Source organism: Aythya fuligula, chromosome 14 (assembly GCF_009819795.1).
Source record: "Aythya fuligula isolate bAytFul2 chromosome 14, bAytFul2.pri, whole genome shotgun sequence".
Taxonomy (NCBI): Eukaryota; Metazoa; Chordata; class Aves; order Anseriformes; family Anatidae; genus Aythya; species Aythya fuligula.
This window is the reverse complement of record NC_045572.1, coordinates 18,526,663-18,549,007: the sequence shown is the minus strand read 5'-3', so window position 1 is coordinate 18,549,007 and position 22,345 is coordinate 18,526,663. Positions and strand designations below refer to the sequence as shown.

Genomic DNA, 22,345 nt, shown 5'->3' with positions numbered 1-22,345 from the left:
TTGCTACTACGTAGTAGTTTGCAATTGCCATGTAGGCAGTTAGGGTCTCGCAGGGAGATGATTACTGTACTGCAGCTGAGGTCTTCCCTCACGTTTATGGTAAGTATCACCCTGAAGTAGAGAATTCAGTATTCGGATAAAAAAGCCTTAGCTCTGAGATGCTTGACTCTCACATTGCTGCAGTGTTACAGCACATTTGCTAAATTCAAATCAAGGCTTAAAATTAATGCAGATGCTGTTGCTGAAAAACACAGAGCAGATTTTTTGCTCAGACATTTGAGTCTTTCAGCTTTGAGTTGGTTTCCAGCACTAAATACAGTGAGATGTTATTTCTGTGGCTTTTCCCTTTATATAAGCTTCTTAAAATTGCATTTCCTTCCATTGCCCATTTATTTTGCTAATTTTCAAAATCAGACAGAATTCCTTGGCATGTACAACCTTCCAAAACTGTGTTGTAAAGAACACTACCAATAAAAAAGCAACATTCTTAACAAACATTTTCTGTTTATTCTTAAAAGAAAGCATCGGTCTTGTATATTTGATGTCTGATATTTTGTGTACCACTCAGATAAGCTGTTCTTTAGAGACTGCCCTTCTTCTGTCCTTTCCTTGTTAAATTGCATTTGCCCATGACCCATGAACACTGCTCCCACTTGGAAAGGTCACTGCCCTCAGAGACAAACATATACATAACTAAACAGTCAGTCTCTGAGCACACACTCTTGAAGAGAAATCTTTTCCATGAGGCAGAAATGTACAATGCTCATGTTAGCACTAAATAAATAACATGGACCTTTTTTTCAGTGTTGTGCAAGCTCTTAAATATGTGCCATAAATATAACAGGAAATGGGGTTTGGTTTGTACTCTGAAGATTACTGTGCTCATGTATTAAAAAAGAATAAATCATTATTCTTCATCCATTTTCACTGTAAAGCAACCTGCCTGCATGGATCCTGAAGGACCTTGCACACAAAGCCCCAGCCTGTAGCCATTTCTGTACCAACTGAGAATTAAGAGACAATCTCCATTTGCTGAACAGAAACTGAAGCATATAAGGATGTTGCAGAGCTCTCAGCACGCAGTTAGGGCAAGGTTTTCGGGGATTCCAATATCTAACAGCAGCACAACAGCTGCTTGCTAAAGATCATTTGAGAATCTGACCCTGAGGGCCTGCCTCACGTTGCCTGCAGTGCACCCAGGATGGGATCCAACGGGGCTTACGAAAAGCTAAACCAGGAAAAAGCTGCAAAGCTGCGGACAGCAACATAAAACGCCTCACTTCCATTAAGCAGGACATCTTGCTCCTGGTGGTTTTGTGGGAGCTGCACGGCTCCATCCTACCTCCCTCATCTTCTCAAAAAGAGCCAGAAAACACACCTAGACGTTGCACATACCCCCACGGAAACACAGCTGCAGGTTTTACCGGCATTTTCACGTAGCTATCGCCGGCCAAACACGCAGGCTGCGGCACATAAGCAGAAGGACGGCCGTGCCGGTACGGCGGCGAACGGAGCGAGGCAGGTCCGCGGGCAGGGCAGAGGCCGGCGGCAGCGCAGGACGAGCGCTCGCCCCCGGGAGCTGCCGGCCCCGCTCGCCCCCTCCCCTCCCCACCTCACCGGGCTGCGGCGCGCCCACGGGGGGGCAGACACCCACGGGGAGGGGAAGCAGCGCCCACGGGGGGGGAACAGTGCCCACCCCCAGCCACCCCGCATCCCCCCCCGAGGGGTGCAGCCGCGGGGAGGGGGCGGCGGGGAGGGGCCGGTGCCCCCCAGCGCCGCCGTTACCTCCAGGCGCGGGCGGGGGGCGCGGTGCAGGCGCAGGCGCTGCCCTCCATTCATAAAAGCAAACCGCAGCGGGCCACGGCCGTGCCCGGCCGCCGCGAGCGCCTCGCCGGCCCCATTCATAAAAGGAAGGCGAGCATGCGCGCTGGCGCCCCGGTGCCCACCCATTCATAGAGCCGCGAGGCCGCGCGTGCGCAGAGGGGCGCGCTGCCCTCCCATTCATAAAATAGCCATTTTCCCAGGCAGCGGCTGTTGCGGCACGGCGGCGGAGCGGGGCAGCCGCTGACAGCGGCGCTCGCAGGTCCCTGCCGCGGGCCCCGGCCGGGCGATGGTGCTGGGCGCGCTGCTGCCGGTAGGTGCGCGCCCCGCGGGGGCTCGGCTGGGTTGGGCTGGGCTTGGACGGGGCTGGACGAGGCGGGCAGCTCCCCGAGCGGCTCCCCGAGGGGAAGCCGTGCGCCCCGGCTGCGTGCGATCGCCTGTCCCCTTGCTGCAAGGCGCTCGGGAGCGCGTTTCGCGCGGTGACTTCTCCGGCAGCAGTTATCCGCGGCCGTGCGGAGTAGTAGATGGCTGCTGGTGCCTCGCAACCTAGAGGAGTCTTGGCGTTCTGAGGAAATCTCCGGCTTCCTCCAGAATTCGCGTTTGTGCGCCTGTAATTCTTATTTATGCCTCTCTTCTACGTCCTTTCAACATCTGCATTTGATGTACGTATATGGCAGGCAGGTTTTGCCACACTTGCGTCGGGATTATTTGCAGGGCTTTTATAACAGAGCGAGGCTCCTCTTTCTGCTGGAGGGATGTCTTCTTCTTCCTCCGCAAGGGATCAGAAACGTATGGTCACCTGGGCTGACAAAGAAGAACTGGGTATTTCTTACTTTGGAATAAGAACGCCGATTTTACATATTTTCTCTCTTTTCCAAAGCCATACGTCTTGCTAGTGTCAAGTAGTTCTGAGCTGTCTCCATAATAGGACACTTCAGAGATCAGCCACTGGTGTGTCAGATCTTTCCTGCACGACCTTTGCTCTTTAGCATTTTATTTCATACATCTGTCTTTTTTTTTTATTTTTTTTTGATGTTTTTGGCCTTACTGCTTTATTCCATCACTGTTCTGTTCCCTGTCTTGCTGTACACTTGGTTGCTTCAGTTTTAAATTTGGATGGATTATATATTTTAAAGGCTAGTAGCAATAAAAATGTATGTCTAGAATAATTTCATAAAGATATATGAAGTACATTATATAGAGAGGGAAAAACCTGTCTTGGTTGCTCTTCTCTCCCAACTGCGTAGCAAAGATAAGCCAGGATTTTATTTTCTGGTACCAGTCCTGGCGTCACAGGAGAAAGACAAGCCTAGAGACGACATGTTCTGAAAATTCATTATCAGAAGGGGAATGGAAAAAACAGACAGGGGCATATAAAAGGCACAAAGGTCTTAGAGGAAAACAGGGCTGGAAATGCAGACCTTGGAAATGGCAGTGCAAATGAATATCAGCATTAATCAGCAGGAGGAAAAGGCTTCACGCTTTTTCCTGAAGTGACCAAGAGATGGGTTTGATTTCTTTATTTAAATCCCTTATAAATCCAACTTTTTCTTTAAAGGGTGTAAGAGAGGAAAGCAGAACAAAATGAAAAACATCTCTGATTAATCCAGACTAGAAAAGGCATGTTCTAGATTCTTTAAAACTTCTTCAGCTGCTCCCTTTCTTCCAAACCATGCAAAGGGTACAATATGTCAGAAAATCAGCTTAGGAATTGTTGTTTAATTAAGTAAAGAAAAACCCAGCTTTCCCAATATTAAGACTTCCTCCCTCTCTCTTTATTTTGGGTTGAAGAATAAAGCTACAATTTGTGCACTGAATCACAATGATCTTGATGACTAGCTTCCCCCTTCTCCATATAAAAATGAATGATAGCAGGAGGAGGGGTTGTTCTCAGTTATTGGAACCCCACTGGGGATGTCTCATTGATAAATGTGCCATTTTCCATGGGCTACTGTGTTTCTGTTGCTAGAAGGGACTCTATATTGGTATTATAAAATTAAAAGGACTATTTCTGAATACTGCAGTCCTTTTGAAATTCTCTGTGAGGTATGTGCAGGGGAGAAATTATTTGTTCTCCTCCTGAAACAGCAAAACAAAAGCTGTTTTCATGGAATCATGACTAATTCCCAGATCATACTGGGAAATGCTACATCTCAAAAAGCAATCTCCCCACCACCACCTCACAAATAAAATTGTAATCGGACTTCAGTGAAATGAAATTTACCACCCTTGCAATACTACAGCAATAATTAATTCACGGTTCTGATAGTTTTCCAAATACTAACTGTAAAAGCAAAAAGTTCATTAGTCATATTGCTGTACAGCTTTCCAAATTCCGCCCAGTACTTACAATTGCCTTTTTATAGGCAAAGTCACACAATGTTGTTTGTTTATTCTTTTTAAATCCAATACGACATATTTCCGTCAGATAATGTAAAATCTTTCTAATATGGTCATCATTTAGTACCATTAGCTTAATAGATTATATCTGAGCTTAGTTTTCTGGCCTTAAAATAAATGTTCTTATCCAGTAAAAGGCCTTGACTAAGAAATTTGAGTCCCTAGAGATCTGAATGTTCATGGGCCAAAATGTGCTTTATTCACTCACACCGTAGGAACAGCCTTTAGCTGGACAGAGACAGCTTCTTGGAAGTCAACGGGTCTCATTTCCCAGCTTCTGAATTTCCAAGCTCTGGCAAGAATTTAGTGTCTCATTTTAAAAATGGCAGGTTTCCCTAATAAGCTTTCTATTTTTTTTTCCTTATTACTTGTAGAGAAAATTCTAGCTTTTCTTAGATAGATAAGGCTGATAAGGAGGGAAACAAAAAGAATCAACACAAATATTTTTTATTAGTAACGCACTTCATGGAAAGGAGCTTTTTCCTTTCTTTTTTCTTTTCTTTTTTTTTTTTTTTTTTTTTTAAAAAAAGAAAAAAATAATCACAGCTTAACTCAAAATTCAGACAGCCTAACTGAGTCTTAATGAACTCCAACATTATATATTATTCTTAATCACACATTTAAAATGTGCTTACGGAGAGGCCTCCTCCAACTCACAGCGTAGTCACCCTTCGTTAAAAGCTTTTATTGAACCTTCTGACTTCAGGCAGCAGCAGTGTGTCCCTTGTCACTGCTGGGAGGTCTGGGCAAGAGGATGGCCTCAATGCCACGCAAAGGCAGCAGCAGGCTTTGTCCCCTCACCAGCAGCCCCTTGGCTGGGACGAGGACCATCCCTCGCCGTGTGGCCTCCCCGGGGACTCGCCCAGGCCAGGCTCAGCCGGTCCCACCCCCACTGGTCTGCCAGGCCCTGCAGATCCCCCATTGCCAGTCCTCCTTGCTGTCAAGGATAGCTCTGGGGCCAGATGTCCTGGCTCTGCTGTCGGCACATCCAAGGCGTTTCTCCCTTCCCCACCTAGCTTCAGCCAGGGGCTGGGGACTGGAGAGCCGATGGGGACAGGAGGCATCTCTGCTGCCCAAAAGCCCTGCATGCAGCTGGGATAAACTCTTTCAAGACAAGTTTTTTCTAGACTGTATAACCAAACCATGACAGAAGAGAGCGAATACAGTCATGGTTGTTACAAAAGCAGCGATAAATTAGAAGAACGACTATTTTACATGGCTTACCACCGACTCTGAGTGGTGCCAACTTGCATAGGCCTTGGAATATGTGGCCTCCCTTGACACTACACTGCTTGAAGTATGTTCATTTCAGTTATGATAGCTTCTTTGTATTCTGATATATCTATAAAGATATTGTTGCTTTTTTGATTTTCTTCCTTTTGCCCCATTGCCTCAGAAATTCATGCGTCCTGTGGAGCAAAGAAAATGAGCACATTTCTACAGCACATTTACTGCTACCATTACTACAAATATTTTAATCTTAATTAGGTGACTGTGACTTCTCCCTGAGAAGGGAATTCAGCTTTTGTGTGGATGATAGCAGGTTTAGGATCATCACGGTAGCCAAGAGGAGGTGCGATGCAGCTGCCAGGTGACAAGACTCCAAGAGCTCTGGTGTCTCCTCACCATCACCGAGCAAAGCAAAGCTGCAGGTGGGCAGCCCTGGCCTTACCACGGCCCCTGCAAGGCTCTCCCTGACATCACCAGGATTTGGCCTCATTTCTCTGGGGCAGTTTCTCCATCCCTACCTCACAAAAGCTTGCGATGCGTCACTCTTTGGAAAATAGCAATACGATTTCTTCTTGAAAAGTCAGGTTTGTTTTACTATGCTGAAAATGCTTCCCTAGCTATGGCAAGGAAGCAGAAGGCTCTCTGGGTGCTGTTATCATCCCCCCGCTGTCGGCAGGACAAGGTGTCCCCAGGGCTCCAGGCAGCATCGCACAGACCCTGTGGGCTCAGCTGCTCCCAGCCACACAGGACATGGGTCCAGGCTCAGAGAGGGGCAGGAGCTGTGGTACAAAGGTGCATGGGACAACCCAGTGCCAGTAATCCCAGTACCAATCCTGGTTTGGCAAGGCGAAGAGCTCTTCTGTGCCGCTGGTGCCGACTGGATGCAACGGCAGGGACAGGCTGCATGTGAGGGGCTGTTAGGGCTTAAGTGCATCAGAAAGAAGTAAAGTGCCCCGATTTGGTACTTGCAGCTTATGAAGTACAGGAATTTTCAGTTGCTGCACTACTTCTCTGAACATAATGACGGTCTCCCTGTTAGCATATGGACCCCAAGCAGCACGTTTGGCCTTTCTTTCCTCTGAGACTTAAGGCCGAGTTCAGGTGCAGGCACACCAGCATCTGCTTGGTGAGCGTTTCTGCAGCTTTCAGAGGTGGCTGGGGCTGAACTGGGATGCTCTGCACGTGGTACTGGCTGGGCAGGACGTGAGGCATGGCATCAGGCTGTCCCGTTTTCCTGCTGACTTCGGTTGGCTGGGGGCACTGGGAATGTTTCAGGATCACACCGGTGCCTTCCAGGGCGCAGTTTAGTGGGATTGCTTCCATGCAGGACCTAATTCTGGACACCAGAGTCCCTTATTGTCATTATTTGTTACTGCACACATCTAGAGAGCTGTTAAACATATGAGAGAGGACATATTAAAACTAGTAACTAATAGGTAATAGAAACAGTTATGAATATTATGCATGTCTGCACTCATTAAATATTTAATCCAAGGTCCATTTTGTTTTTCAGTAGCTGGAAGACAAGTTATTCGACTCCACTTTGAGAATAAAACACTAGAACCTTATTGCTTTCAACTGCAGAAATTGTTCTGAAGACATTAATGTGCATGAGCTTTCCTGTGGGTTTATATGGCTTTCTCACTGAATTGCCCACAAGGATGTAGCTTTCTATAAAAATTATATAGGCAAGTCCAAAATCCTATTAAAACGTAAGATCATTTCTGGTTTAACTTCATTTGACTAAAGAATCTCACAAAACTTTTGAGTCTGAAAAAAAACCCAAACACTTTAAAATAACAGTTGGTTTCCTACAAGTTTAGGATTTGTAATTATCTTGTATAATAGTAATTTTAAATTGGCAATACCTAGATGAGGAGATGAAACAAACTACAGCACATTTATGGACTTGAGTCTTTGAGTCTGACACAGCTCCCTTGGAAGGGAATATATTTTGACTTCAAAATTGTATGTGGTGAGCAGCCATACAGTCCCCGGATGGCATGGGGGAAGAGAAATTTTCTCTACATGGGATTCTGTTGACATTTCTGCTTTGAAAAGAGCTTCATTGTTTCACCTGCCTCTAAAGAATGAATAAATCCCAATGCAAGAACATACTCATGAGTTTTCCTTCCTATTGACTACGTTCAGAAAATTGCCTGTACAATTGCACCCAGTGAATTTGTGCTCATGTTAATGCTATAATATTGTAATTACTGATGATCAAAGATTAAGCTGTTTCATTTACAAGTACTGTGTATGGCACTTTTTTCCTCAGAATTAAAATGCAATTTTCGGTTGGACTGAATTAGTACAGTGTGTTACAAAGGCGTTACAAGAAGTTTCATAGCTTTTGTGGAGGTATGGTGCTTAAGCATCTTAAATCTCCTATTCCACTTCATTTCTTCTCCTATTTTTCTTTTTGTTTGCCTCAATCTACAGTTGTAAATGGCACATCTCATTATATTAAATCTGTTCAATCTGAGCAATTAATTCAGTATCTGCGAGCAGTGCCCAACTGACACTGCCAGAAGGAGCAGAGCTGTTCACAATGCTGGCTTCACAAAACCCAGGCCTGCCTTACCCCAGCAGGTGAGCCTGAGCAGAACCCTTCATCCTTAAGGGCTCTGGCATTTGCAGCTTGTCTCTGGTACCCAGCCCCTTCCCAGTTAGCCTGGGGGCTTCACCAGGCAGCTTCAGGGCCTTGCCTACGGGGAAGAGAATGGGGAAGGCAGGAGTGCACCCTTCTTCAAGGTCTGAAGTTGTGCCGGGTCACCCCGACCACTATTTGGACTGGAGATGTGGCTGCAAACCGAGGCACCAAAGTCAGTGTACGGCAGCGTCACCCTGGCTGACAGGCGGCTGCGTGCGGGATGGGCTAGCAGGGAGGTGAGGAAGGGCACCGTGTCCATGTCTGGAACAGGAGCGAGTGCACATCATCCCTCCCGGCTCCCCGGGAGGATCCTGCATCCTTCTGTCTCCCTGCGAGCTGACTGCCTTTCAGAGGATGGCTCGATGTGTTGTTCGGCCATCCTGGAACTGTTTCAGACTGGTTGCAGCTGCGTTTCCCCCCTGGGGAGCACAATAACCAAAAAAGGCCAAGTTCTGACGTCTCTGGGGTCTTCCAGGGAAGTCATCAGGATGCGTGAATGCACCGTGGCAGGCGCACCTCAGCCTACAAGAATTTGTGGGAGCAGTCTGCCTCTTGACTTGCTCCTGCTCCAGCACAAGTCCTGAACCTGAGAGCTTTATGGGATCCCTCTGCCCTGCTAGGAGAGAAGGGCCCACTCCTGCCGCACAAACACAGCACCCCCTGCCCTTCGCTGTGGCTCAGGTTTCTCACAGGTCAGCCTGCTGAAGGCTCTCAGTGAGGTTGACTGATGCCTGCCACGAAACCCAAAATCCTCCTTTTCATGGGACACAGACATCAAGCTTAAAGCAGAGACAGCTCAGGGAAAGACATGCTTAAGGCATGTGCCAGGGGAAGCACACAGATGCAAAAACCCAAAGCAAATGCCCCATAAATTACCGTCATTGTTCTCATCAGGCAGATCCCAGCAGGGCAGAGCCTCCCCGTAGAACCAACGGCACCCGGCTCACGCTCGAGTTCAGCACTGGAGATGTCCTGGATCTGTCACCAGCAATCTCACTGCGCCACTGAAACTTCCAGCGACAAAACCATCAGCAGCAATGTAGAAAATTGGAAAATTCCATAAATATCAGAAATTTGCCTTGCTTAAGCGTAGCTCACAAAGTGCGAGCGGTTAACTGGAAAGGCTCTGCTGGGGAGTGAGAAGGCAGGGCAGAAGCTAAGGGACCAAAACCTGGTGGGGTGTGAACCTGCGGTGTTTTGAAGGTGATCTGCAGGAAGGGACATTGTCTGGAGCAGGGGTCTGGGAACAGGGACAGCTGGGGCTTATCTGGCTCCAGAGGTTTTACCCGAGGAAATCTTGTGCCCAAATATCTGTGGGGTCTGCCCCGCCTTAACATCTCCCTTCACTGGTTGCAGCAGGAATTTGGGCTCTGGTTGCAGTGTCAGTGCTTCGTTGCCCATGCTCTGCAGCATGAGTTGTCCTGTTAGAAGGACATCCTGAAGCAGTATGATAATGAAAAAAAGACAATGAATAATTTTCAACATTAACTAACCTAAAGTGAGGTTCTTAGTCCAGGGTTCATCTCCTTCCTGTGATAATTAACTCTGAAATCCTGATTAGCATTATCTCAGTTAAGCCCTCTTTTAACGTATGCCTGCATATGGCCACGTCTGAGCACCGAGCACTGCCAGGTTTGGGGATTTTAGGAGTCGCATGCTTGCTACCTGTAGCTATGATCTTCCTTTGGGTTAGCCCAATGACCCGACTCCAATGTGATGCCATCACCAGCCAGGGCCATCGCTGATTGTGCGGCCCCAGGGCTGATGGAAAAACCACCCTGAGCCACTGCTGCTGCCGTGCTCCCACCCCAGGCAGAGCCCCCGAGCACTGCAGGGCACCTCTACTGCCCCACCAAGGGCCAGAGCTGCTGTCTGGGGAAAATCAGCATCAGGTCAGAGGCGGCGGACACTGCCTTGGGGGTAAACAGCTCTGCTCAGCGCTGGCACACGGTGCCTTAAAGTAATGATCTGTGGATCCAGCCTGAACCTACTGCAAAGGCACCAAACTCCAGAGACTTGATAGCAAGTGAGGCTGAATTGGGACCTGAGCACAGAGCCACATGCCAGAGGTTATTTACAAGTTACGGAGCAGTAAGGCAGCAGCGGTGCCAGGGACAGAAAGGCCAGACAGACGGACGGGCATGTCACCCCTTCAGCATGCCACCATTTCCTTCTGCTGCCTCCCAGCTGACATCAGCTCTGCTGCACTGTCTCTCAGCAGCCAGAACAGCTGCCTCTCTCCTTGGGAGAAAAAAAAACAGCTGTGAGATCGAAGTCTTCCTACAAACATAACACCTAGCCAATACAGAATGAACTATTTTGCTAAGCTCTGACTTTTAGCATTTTGTTGTTGTTTTTTTTTGTCATGACACTGGATCCTGATGTACAAAAGAAACCTGCTTTCTTTTTCTGCTCTGCATGCCCCACAGTTGTCAGGATCATTGCTTATTTTCACTTCTCAAATGCAGTAATTAGGAAATGGATGCTTTAAGAACTCTTATTTCTAGAGCCAGGGTGTCAATGAGCTATGAATAATGAAATAAAAAAAAAAAAAATTGGGTGAATGACTAAGACCCAGCAGAGAATTTTAACTAGTGAAGAGTACCAGCATCAGGACTGCCCGACAATAATCACCATTACTGATAGATAAAGCCCTTGTTTCTGCTCAGCTTGTGCAGCACGGTGGGCAGGACATGATGCTGATGCCCCAGAGGAGGCTTGGGCTGTGCTGACCACGGCTCTGGCCCCCAGGTTCCCCCCCGAGCTCCGTCTCCTATCGATCTCAGAGGAACTGGCAGGTTTTCAGCCCCTCAAATGCCAAGCACTCTGTCACAGCAACAATTTACAAATCCAACAGTGGACTCTAGTAACATTTTTAAGTGGGCAAAAGTGTACTTCTCTTTCTCCTTCCAAAAATGCATAATTAGCTCATGCTCCAGTTTCTGTAGCTGTGTTAAAGTTGTGGGGATAAGCTCATATAGGAGCAGCACATATGTTTACTCTCACGCACACATTTCTCATGTGTGACTTTAATTGTTGTAATCAGATGCAGTTTTAGCCTGACTTTTTTCAGTCTGCTGTAATATTAAAATCTTTCATGCTGTTGGAAAAGGTTAATTTATTTGCCTGAACACAAAGAACTGGAAATGTCTTCAGCAGTTCCCTGTTTCCTTTTTCTTGATACCAGAAGCTTTTCCCCTCCTGCAACTTGCTCTGAAGCTGTACTCACCACTTCTTTATACTGATCTCCAACATTATATTATTTATGAATAAAGGTCACTCAGCAAGGAAATGGCACATCTACGAGAAAACAATGTGCACTTTCTAAATTTGAACCAAGTAGTTTCCGTTCTTTGATTTAAGTTTAGTTACTTCCTGTGGTTTCTTGTCCTACGCTGCTGTTGAATCTTTGGATCTACTCCAGTATAAATTGCACTCTTTCAATGAAACTAGAAACTGCAGCAATAGATGGCTTAGCCAGCACAGCCAGTAAACAGCACTTAAACTAAATATTAGTCCACTTAGCGTGTTGAAGGAGGGAGCCTAATTACCTGCGTGAGGTGACATATCACCTCCCGAGAGCCAGTCTGACCTGTGTGTGCGCTCTCCCCGTAATCCGTCCCCATCCGCTCTCACGCTGCCTTGCGAGCAGACAAGCTGCTAAGCGAGAACTTCCACCTCCCGCAGGAGGGCTGAAAGCAGGCTTTTAAACCAACAGCTCCCGATGGAGACGGGACACTTCCTCGCCGAAGCCAAGCCATCCTCCCACAGGCAGATTCAGGCGCTGGGTTAGCAAGGACAAGTGTTTTGTCCCGCTCTCCAAAGTGTTTTTGTGCCAGGCCAACGCTCCTGAAGGTCACCCTTTTGCTTCACAGTGGAGAACAAGATCAATCGGGGAAAATCCCCAGACCTCAGATAAGTCATTTTGGGTATTGTGCTGACAAACAGGCACATATTTATACGCACTGGTAACCCTGAGGTGTGCTCTCCATCAGTAGAAGTGATAACCAAGCACTTTGAGAGCATGCAGTAACGGTACCCCTACCGAGGCTGGAGCTTTTTATGGCCAAGGTTAGGGAGAGGAAAGCAGCAGCAACGAAAGCAATGCACTTTGTACCTGGCCAAGTGCTCCAACTCCCTTTGCCACAAGCTGTAGTCTTGATAAGAGCTTCTGCGTGATAACCAGCCACTGCAGTGAGCCCTGCTTGGGCTGGGTTGCAGACTACCTCAATAACGATGCGCTCTCTCTCTCCCCTGCCCCTGTTCTGTCTCTTCTCTTCCCCCCAGGACACTGACAAGCAGATTTCTCACCAGTAATCAGGCTGCTTCATCAATGGAGCCCCGGATTCCCCACAACATCACCGTTGTCCCCAATTCTGTGATGGTCCAGCCCTTGCTGGACAGTCGGATCCCCTATGGGAGGCTGCAGCACCCGCTCACCATCCTGCCCATTGACCAAATGAAGACGACCCACATAGAGAACGACTACACCGACAACCCCACCGCTTCCCAGCTGGCAGCCCAGAAGCGCCCCCGGGGCCCCCATGAACTGGTCCTGACCAACCCGCACCTGCAGCGGTGCGAGCAGGACGTCACCCACCCCTGGATCTCGTTCAGCGGGCGCCCCAGCTCCATCAGCAGCAGCAGCAGCACGTCTTCAGACCAAAGGCTCTTGGACCACATGGCCCCGGTGCCCGTGGCGGAGCAGTCCTCGCCCCGAGCGGTTCGCATTCAGCCCAAGGCGATTAACTGCAAACCCCTGGACCTGAAGGGGCCCGTGTCTCAGGAACTGGACAAGCACTTTCTCCTGTGCGAAGCCTGTGGGAAATGCAAGTGCAAGGAGTGCGCCCTGCCCCGGACTCTGCCGTCCTGCTGGGTGTGCAACCAAGAGTGCCTCTGCTCGGCACAGAACCTGGTCAACTACTCCACCTGCATGTGTCTCGTCAAGGGCGTCTTCTACCACTGCACCAACGAGGACGACGAGGGCACGTGCGCCGACCACCCCTGCTCCTGCTCCCACTCCAACTGCTGCGCCCGCTGGTCCTTCATGAGCGCCCTCTCCCTGGTGCTGCCCTGCTTGCTCTGCTACCTGCCCGCCACCGGCTGCGTCAAGCTGTCCCAGCGCTGCTACGACCAAGTGAGCCGGCCCGGATGCAGATGCAAAAACACAAACAGTGTCATTTGCAAGGCGCTGCCGGAGAGCAAAGCCAGCAGGCCAGAGAAACCTTTTTGATAATTTGGGAAGATGGGAGGGGGGGGGACGTGCCCCGCAGGTGGAGCTCTGTCTTTTTCGTAACCTGTGTTCTGAGGATAACGTCAGCCTTTTGCCTTCAGAGAAAGCAGAAGCAACTATTTCCACAAACTGAAGCACTTTGGGTCATTCAGGGTTTTGGAACCGGTCAGAATCTAACTAGATGGGGCCAAAGGAGGAATCTCAACCGTTTGGAGTGAAGGCTGAAAACCCACGTCCATCACACAAAGCCCAGCTGCTTACCAACTCCCGGTTCAGCCGGCCAGCTGCCCCCCTGCCTGCACACCACAGGAACCATGAACTGCTCACTGGGCAGGCTCCAGCACAAGCAATACCATTCCCATCCACAGAGAGCTGCACTGGGTTCACCTTCAGGGTGGGGCTCCTGTTTTCACTCCCTCTCACACCTCCGATTTGCTACCAGCAGCCTGCTGAGGGTGGCGGCTTCGCTCCCGCCTCCCCTCTCCCCACCTGCTCGCCGTTAGGAGGGGCAGCTGCACACCATGAGTTTCCCAAAGCTTTCTGTGTCCCTCAGAGGGTTGGAGCCAGAAGTCAACAAGCAGTTTGTTTGTGCAAGGGGCTCATAATGTTTCAGCACGTTGCTCTGCTTGGTGCCCACCAGCCCACGTGCTCGGGGGCTGTCCAAGCAGAAGGCCGGCGGGGCTCTGCGCATCGTGCCAACATCGTGCTGCTCTGCCCGTCAGTGAGCTGCAGCAGCAGGCTCCGGCCAGTGGAATATTGATCGTAACCAACACTACAAACCTCCTGCAAAAGGTTTTCCTTCAGATCCCATCCACCACGTGTGCTTGCTCCCCAGCTGCTGGAGCGAGGGCGATTTCAGCGTAATCCGTGGAGTTGAGCTGTTCAGTGTTGGTTTGTTTCTCTGAAGCCCTCGAGCGACGTTAAGATGTCACATAAACCTAAGTGTAGGATACACGTAGATGTATTTTTATAAGGATATCAACCCAGTACCTCCTCTCCTGGAACAAGCTCTTCTTTGCTCATTAAATATTAAGATTTTTTTTCATCCTGGGGAAGAATGGCATCTGCTTGAATTACATCCCATTCCCCCATTTCTATTGCTGCTGTTCTACTTTTGCCTCCTCTGTACAAAAGTGTCTTTTAAAGTGTAGAGAATGCTTTTAATGTTTGTTTTAGTGTTAACAAATGCTAGGGAAAGCCAGGGGAGGGAAGGGAGCGTATTTAAGGAATTTGCCCATGGTCTTCAGTAAGTGAAAATCATCGGCTCTGTGCACTCGTCCTAGGGCCTGTTCTGCACTCCCCGAAGATGCAGTAACCCCTTGCTCTTGACAACTCCAAGGTGCTAAATACAAATATTTGTCCAAACATGCAACACTGTAATAAGTAGGTAGGTACTTGTTGCATGCTGAAAACTGATCTAGTCTCTCTTTTCTCTTTTTCTTTATTTTTTTTTTTAACTAGAGGAAATTTCCTCAGTAAATGCACAGCAGTGACAGTGAAATGTCATCTCTAATTAGCAAAGCAATAGGCAGAGCTCATGTAGCACTTCCAGGAATCCCATTTGCTTGGTTGCAATACAGTTGCTGCGTAGGGGTTGGCAGGAGCGCACTGATGGGACTTCTGGTGTCTTTTGTTTTAAGAATTAATTTACCCTGGATGACTTGGGGTTTAGTTAAGTTTAATTGTAGATATTTATTGAATGGGAAATTTAAAAAAAAAAAAAAAAAAGTTTTATATTTATAACGTGCTAGCTTGTGTATGATAAATCCTAGGAAAAGGGATACGACGGCTGTTCGCAGATACCAATTCCTATGGTTTATCCCTGTGCTGAACATATGGCGACACCAGAAAGAAGGAAGCAGGTGGGGATCAGGGGTTGTACATATTATCTTGCACAAACGAGAAGGGAAAAGGGAAAAGGAAAACCAGCCCCCAGTTAGCTGAACTGTTGGTTGAATGTATAAGGTATGCGTATTTAAGAAGAGAAATCACTTTCCGAAGACACAATCAGGCCAGAAAACACAGCAGGAGAGGAAGCTGCCTGAAGCCCTCCTCGGCTGGCGGTATACACAGTACCCAAACGGCCTCCACCTTCAGCTTCGTGCCATTTCGACCCTCTGTCCTCGCCTATTCGGGGGGGGATCCGTACCGAAAATCGGCGACAGCAAACCCCTCGTGTCGATGCATGGTTCCTGCAAGCAAACGCAACGTCGGAGCGGTCGCCCCCGTGCCGGCCTGCGGGCGTGCACGCGCACCGCCTCCCGCTGCTGTGCCCTTCCTTGTACATAGCTGTAAACTATTTCTCTGTTGGTTTCTTTTCCTGTATAAATCCTGCTATGATGTAAGCCCATCACTTGCTGGCGGACTGTAGCGCGTTAGTGGATGTGTTAGAGCAGTGGTAAATGTAGCAGAGTGACTCCCCGACCCTCGGGCTCCCCGCGCCGTGGGGCAGCTCGGGGGTGGCAGGAGCTGGCTGGCGCTGCCCCCCCTGCCCCGGGGCCGGGGGGCTTTATTTCGCCTTTATTTCCCTCCCTGCGCCCATCCCAATGCCCCCTCTCCCCTTGAAGGTACTTGGGTCTCCTGCCACCCCGAGACATCCCGCGGGCGCAGACACGGGGGCACTCGGAGCCACGCCAGCGGCTCCGCCAAGCTGACGAACAGCTTCTAATTAACACCGAACCCCTCCTCGAGGATCGCTGCCCCGGGCCGTGGCTGCATGAGGCCCCCACAGCTCGGTCCCGGAGGCGAGGGCTGGGTGCAGCCTCTGAGCGCTGCCCACGCACGCAAGCAAAGACCCAGAGCATGAAGCAGATGCTCCAGAGAGCTGGCGGCCAGCAGCAGGGCTTCAGGTGGCTCTTTGCAGCACCGTGTGTACCAGGAGCAGCCCCCAAATCCCCTCCGAGCTCCCCGGGCACCGGCGTTCCCCCTCGGGGCAGCCCGCACCCCGCCGCAGTGCCGGGGGCTCCCTCTCCCCTCCCCACGCTGATAACCCCCCCCCCCGTTGTCACCCCCACCACATGTGCACCCTGAAAAGTTACCACAGAAGGTTTTCTTTGTATAGAATATTTATTTTGAAGCTCTATTTTAATAGTATTTATTTTAGAAAGTCTACTATTGTAAGAGTTCTTCTGTTTGTGAAGAAAAACAAGTACTGATGAATGTACTGATCTAGAAATTATATATATATATAAATATATATTGTTAAATATATCAATGGCTGTTGTGGTTTTCTATTAAAAAAATATCCCAACGAATATTTATAGCGATTCTTCTAAGAATACAAGCAGGGAGCAGCCCCAGAGCAGTTGTTTGATAGCATGGACAGCAGGGGTGATGGAGGGAGCAGCGAGCCCATGGCCCCGGGGGTCGCTCAGCCCTACGGCCCCATTGCTGGGGCACCCCAAGCACAGCCAGCCCCCGGGTAACCTGCCCTCTGCCCTCTCTTCTTCCCCCCAACCCTGACAAATGCTGAAGAAACTCGCAGTGGAGTCATGTATGAGTCTCCGGGACAGAGAAACACCTCTTGGGCCCCCTTTTTTTTCAGGGGCATGGGTTTTCGCAGCTCTCAAGCCCCTCACCACGCCGCCTCCCGTGTCACCAGCAGCAAGCCAGGCTGCTAAAAATAACGGGCCCACTTTATTTGTTAGCATTCCTGTTGGTTATTTGCACGAGCTGTGGAGCTCAGCCTGTGACTCACTGAAAGAAACGCCGGGATTTGTGTCATCCACACAGGTAACCTGGGGGGGTTACCTGGCCTGAAAGAATGTTATTGAAAAATAAATTTGTGTTAGTCACTGCATCAGACAGAGAGACCAAAACGGCACCGTACGCAGCGTGACACCTGCTGCCGAAAGGTTTGCGATGGGGGAAAGAAGCTGAACTTGTTATATTGTTGTGTTGGTTAGGTTTGGGGTTTGTTTTTTTAAAAAAAAATACCTAGGTAGGATGTGTAAATGTAAACTTGAGTTTGGCAGCAGTGGTTGGGGTCTTGCACATAAAGCTTCACAGACACCGACCCAGTGTCCGGGTCTCTCTGCTGGAAGCAGACCAGCACCGTCTCGTTGATTTGACTGGTGGATGTAAAATTAATACTTTTTCTGTCAAAATCATCGCCTTTTTTCCAAATCACTTTTCAATAATTGAAGGAAACCAATTCCAGCACCATGAGCACGGGTTATAAGATGGCACAGAGAGACACAGAGCTGCGAATAACTGAGTCTGTGGTTCACTGACAGGTCCAAAGAGGACCCACAGCTGTTGGAGTTTGGAGCAAAAAGGGAATTTCTGGTGAATAAGTGCATCCAAAACACCTATTAAGCAATGCACTTATTCTGAGAAAATGGGCAGAAACTTCCAGAAATTAGATAAAAAGCTAATTTTGATATTTCCTTTAAAAATACTTCACTTCGCTACGCATTTAATAGATGGGCTGAGATTTTTCCAAGGTTAAGGAGCCCTGAGGACATGCGAGGTTTCTCCGTGTTGCAGACAGTGGGAGGGTGGGATGGGGAGACAACCAAACGACTTTGGGCCATCCGTCCTCGAGTTCCCCCATCCTCCAGTCGCATCCATCCTTGCCACGACTCCTCACAGCAGGCCAAGCAAAGCGCCGTCGGTGGGGCTGCCGTTCACTGCCAGCCCCGCGCCTGTTGCTGTGCCGGGGAGCGTGACACATTTTTCCGTGGTGAGAAGCCTCTGCAAGAAGGAGAAGAACAATAGGAGCAGCACGACCCAGGGAAAGCTGGCAGCTGCAGCAGGCAGAGGCTCGGGTTGGGGCCGCCCTGCACCCCTGTGCATTGGGCAGGATCCGGCCCTCCAGCACCTCCTGCTCCCAGCCTCCTGCCTGCAGCCCAGAGGTGGCCCTGGTGCTGAGCAGCCTTCCTCCAGTACGGGGTTTTATTTTATTTTATTTTATTCCTTTGCAGTTATACAGGCATTTTCTCACCGTGTGTGCGTGCGGCAGCAGGTGCCCAGGCGCACGCCCATGTGGAATGAGAGCGGGATTATTCGGAGCAGTTCCCCTAATGAGCATCTCTGCTCTGTTTGCATGGAAATGAGGTCAGAGATTCAAGGTCTGTGTGGTCTGCCTTTAAAAAAATAATAATAATAATTGTTTTAGAGGCAGCAGCTCCACATGCACAACTGCGTGGCTGACACAGGAGCTCGCTTTCAGGCCTGGCTTTGCAGGCACAGGGGCTGCGAGGGCAGCGCTCGGGGCACCCGCTCCCACGCACGCACACGCCACCGGCCCCAGCTCGCTTCCCGAGCCAGCATCTCCCAGTAACAAGCAATTTTTGTGCTCAAGGCAGCGCCCACGCAGCGAGAATTGGGGCTGGAGCACTCAGCCAGCTGCCAGCACCATCCCCGCCAGGAGCTGGGTCCCACGGGCACGCAGGGGCCGGCGGGGGTCACCCACCTGCGAGGGTCGGCAATTTGTGAGCGGCGGACAAATGGCCCCGATGAATTGCCTCTGCATTTTGTTCTGCTTCCTGATGCCAACAGCCCCGGGTGTCGGGCGGAGAGGCCCCCACCGCCCCCTCCTGCGGCCCCCCCTGCGGCCGTATCCAGCCCCTGCCTGCAGGGAAGGATGGAGCCGGAGCGGGGAGAGCCTCGTGGGGAAACCTGGGCTGCAAAGTTGGGGGCTCAGGGAGCCTGTGCTCAAGCTGGGTGCAAGCTGAAAAATAAATAAACAGCGAACTGAGAAAGTCACGGTTGGAGGAGACAGTCTTGGTGAAATTAAAAAAAAAAAAAAAAACACAGCCTTTGGGTCTCCCTGGTGTGAAGACGCCTGCAGCTGGTGGTCAGCCAGCAGCAGCTGCGTGCTGCAACGTGGGGCTGAGGGATGCCAGGCTCCGAGCACAGAGCTCTCACCCTCTGTGCCTTCGGCCTGGAAAACAGCAGCGGAGCTCCCCGAGGTTTTGGAGTGGCACAACCAGGATTTCACCCCACCGGCCGCACAGGGAGCTGGGCAGCATAAGTTACTTTTAATTACACCTGGATAGAGGGGAGATAGGAATGTGTTTTTACCAAGCTTCGTCTTCTGCAAGAGCTTAAATGCTCTGTCTGGAAGGCAAGGTGCTGCAAGCAGCCAGCCCCAGCTAAGCAGAGATCTGTCCATCAGAAATGCCCAAAATTGACAAAAGTGGCAGCTTCTGCGTGCCCACCTGCCCAAGCCAGGAGAGAGGGCTTTGGCCACGTGGCTTCTGAGAGAGCAGGAGGTGGGGATGTGAAACGGGGACAGAGAGCACTCAGTGGGGTCCTGGGATTTAGAAAAAAAAATGGATTGGAGAGACCCCATGCTGCCGGGAAGTGATGGGCTTGTCATTCGGTCTCAAAGAAATAAGCAGAAAATGTGTATTGGGACTCCAGCTAAGCAGCAATATACCTTAACAGTCCCTTGGCCAGCTCCTTTCAGGGTTAGGCTGGCTGAATGTTGTAAACTGCAGAGGAAACCCAGAACGACAAACAATTGTAGGAACCTGGAAAACCAAGTTCCTCTGGATTTCATGGGAAGTGCGATTTTAAATACTCTGACCTGTCTGTCTGAGGGGAAGTGGGCAATAAATAGCAGCCTGGTTGTTATCAAGAGGATGTGAGCTATTTATAAAAAATTCTTGGGCTTTTTGAACTCTGTTTAAAGAGGCAATATCCTTCACTTGGGTAATTGGGGGGACTAAAATGCTAAAGCAAACAAGATTACTCAGCCACCTTGGGAAAGTTTAGTGCTTGCCTGTGTGTTTCCGAAATTTCAGGCCTATTTAAACAGCTGCTCCGTTATTGTCCCCAAGTCCAGAGGAGAGCATGAAAGGCTCTTTCAGACCACCTCTTGCATGGAGATGCACCCGCAGCTGACAGCCGCTCCCGGCACGCAGCCACTCGGCGGCTGCGGCTCGGCGGTGCGACAGCTGCCAGCCAGGCTGCATGGTGAAATAAAGCCTTCCGTAGGTGAAACGCCTCTGAAAATGTCTGAAAAGGGGCTTCGCCATGCCTTGTGACGCGTTGGCTTCCCAGCAGGATGAAACCTTCTCCATGGGTGCCCAAGCCTGGAGCTGCTCGGACAGGGAGCTGGAGCCCCGGGCGCTGCAGAGCGGTGCTTGCCCGCATTAGGACTGCTCTTGTTGGCCAGGTCTGGACCCCCCCTACAAAGCCAGGGCTGACACAGGCCACAGAAACGTCCCCCTCGCTCCTTGCCCCTGCCCCACGATCGGCGTGCCAGGATGTGGCATGGGGCAGGGCCCCAAAGGGCTCCTTGGCTGAGCAGCGCCGCAAGGCAGGCAGCGCTGCGCCGCTGTGGGAACCACACACACAGCGTCCTGACACAGCGATGGCATCGCCTAAAACACACAAACACGCTCAAAAGAAGGAAAACCATGAAATTAAGGATAACAAACAACAAAGAGAAACTCATACACAGAATCTGTTGGTGTTTATGAGTCACTGAGGCCTTCCTGTCTCCTCTTATAAATTGTGGGAATCCACTGTGGGCCATCCTCTCCCTGAAAACCACCGAGGTGCTATTTTCCTCACAGCCCCAGCGCCCGGGGCGGGGGGAGCCCGCTGCACAAATGAAAGAATTTCTTTTTTTTTTTTTTTCCTTCAAAGTAGGAAACCAAATCTGAGGAGCAAATGCTGCGCGGCGCGTAAACAGAGGCGCCTGCACGAGCCTTGGCGATGAGATCACCGAGAGCCCGGGCCCGGCGCTGCTCTCCGACAGCGGAGGGCTTAACAATGGAATGGATGGGAAATGCCAGGAAAAGTTAAAGAGCTTTGGACACGAGGTCTTTGTAGAAGCTCATTCTTTATTATTAACAAACAACTTCCCCCCCCCCCCCCTCCTTCTTTTTTTCTCTTCGGCAAATGAGGGTTTTCTTTCTTGCACGTATTTTTTTAAGCCCCAGCCACTTTAACCTCTCAGTGCCGGGGCGTTGGGAAGCCAAGTGCCACATCTCGCCTCCGCACATGCCAGCACTGCCCATGCTGCCACGGGAGGGCCAGGATTTCCCCTCCAGGTTGCAGGTGGGACTTGCAGGACAGCGGCAGGGCACCTGCTCACTGCCCCGAGCGGGGACCATCCCCTTTGGTCCAGCACAGCCTGTGCAAAAGCTTCCTTGAGGCTGAGGGAGGGATGCTCAGCCCATGCTTCCTGGCTGAAAGTCGCTCATGGTTTACAGTTTCTGCCTGAAAAAAAAGCTGGAATCCACAAATGAGAACCAGGTTCCCACTGGCAGGAAGGGCAAGCTTCAGTGGTGTCCGTGGGAGCGCCTCGCCCAGCACAGACGCTCGGATGGTTTCGAAGTTCAGCTGGATTCAAGGGGAGCCACCCAGGCTCGCTCCAACCAGGGCCAGCCTTGAGCATCTCACCCAGGCTGCACTCACAGCAGTGGTGAAGCACGTCTGTGTATTTAGGGACTTCCAGTACCAGCACTGTGCGTAGAGACAAAAAAATAAGAATAAAAAGTGTAAGGTGCTCTAAAATGGGGTTTGATACTAGCGCACAGCACCCAGGCTTTGGGAGAGCGGTGTTCAAGAGCTCTGATGTGACAGCCTCGAGCACTCCCGAAAGCTCAGGGGAGATCAGCTCCTGTGTGCTTACTCTCAGAAGTCCCTCGCTGACTTTTTCCTGGGGAAGTGCTGCTGGCCACTGGCCCGCTGCGTGGTTTCTGGAGGTGGGCAGGCACGGCAGAGCAGGCGACGGCTGCTTTTTCAGCCTGGAGGAGTCACAGGAACTGGGAGCTCTCCGTGCTGGCTGCTCTCAACAGCTCACCTCTACTTAAATTCCTGCTTGATCCACATGATTCGTTCTGTCAGTTCAGAAAACGCTTTCCCTGCTCCCTCCGGATTTCTTGGTTTCCATGCCACGAGCACTGGAAATAAAATTATTATAATAATGATTACGCTACAACAAAAAGGCTACCCCCAAAATTACAGAGTCTGGAAGAAACAAGGGAGTTAAAAACCCCGGGATAACCATAAGTGTTATAATTCCATGCTCGCACTAAGTGCAGAAC

The 22,345-nt window shown here is 50.2% G+C and overlaps 1 protein-coding gene across 1 annotated transcript; it reads left to right on the top strand.

Annotated features, from left to right (window-relative positions):
* Positions 1–2,057: 2,057 nt before the first annotated feature.
* Positions 2,058–16,407, top strand: SPRY4 (sprouty RTK signaling antagonist 4). The gene is made up of 2 exons (XM_032197093.1): positions 2,058–2,134; positions 12,392–16,407. Exon 2 carries the CDS (start codon positions 12,438–12,440, stop codon positions 13,335–13,337), a length of 900 nt encoding a protein of 299 aa, XP_032052984.1. The 5' UTR covers positions 2,058–2,134; positions 12,392–12,437; the 3' UTR covers positions 13,338–16,407.
* Positions 16,408–22,345: the final 5,938 nt, after the last annotated feature.

Coding starts and splice junctions, on each gene's coding strand:
- SPRY4 (XM_032197093.1), top strand. CDS start 12,438: ATGGAGCCCCGGATTCCCCACAACATCACCGTTGTCCCCAATTCTGTG.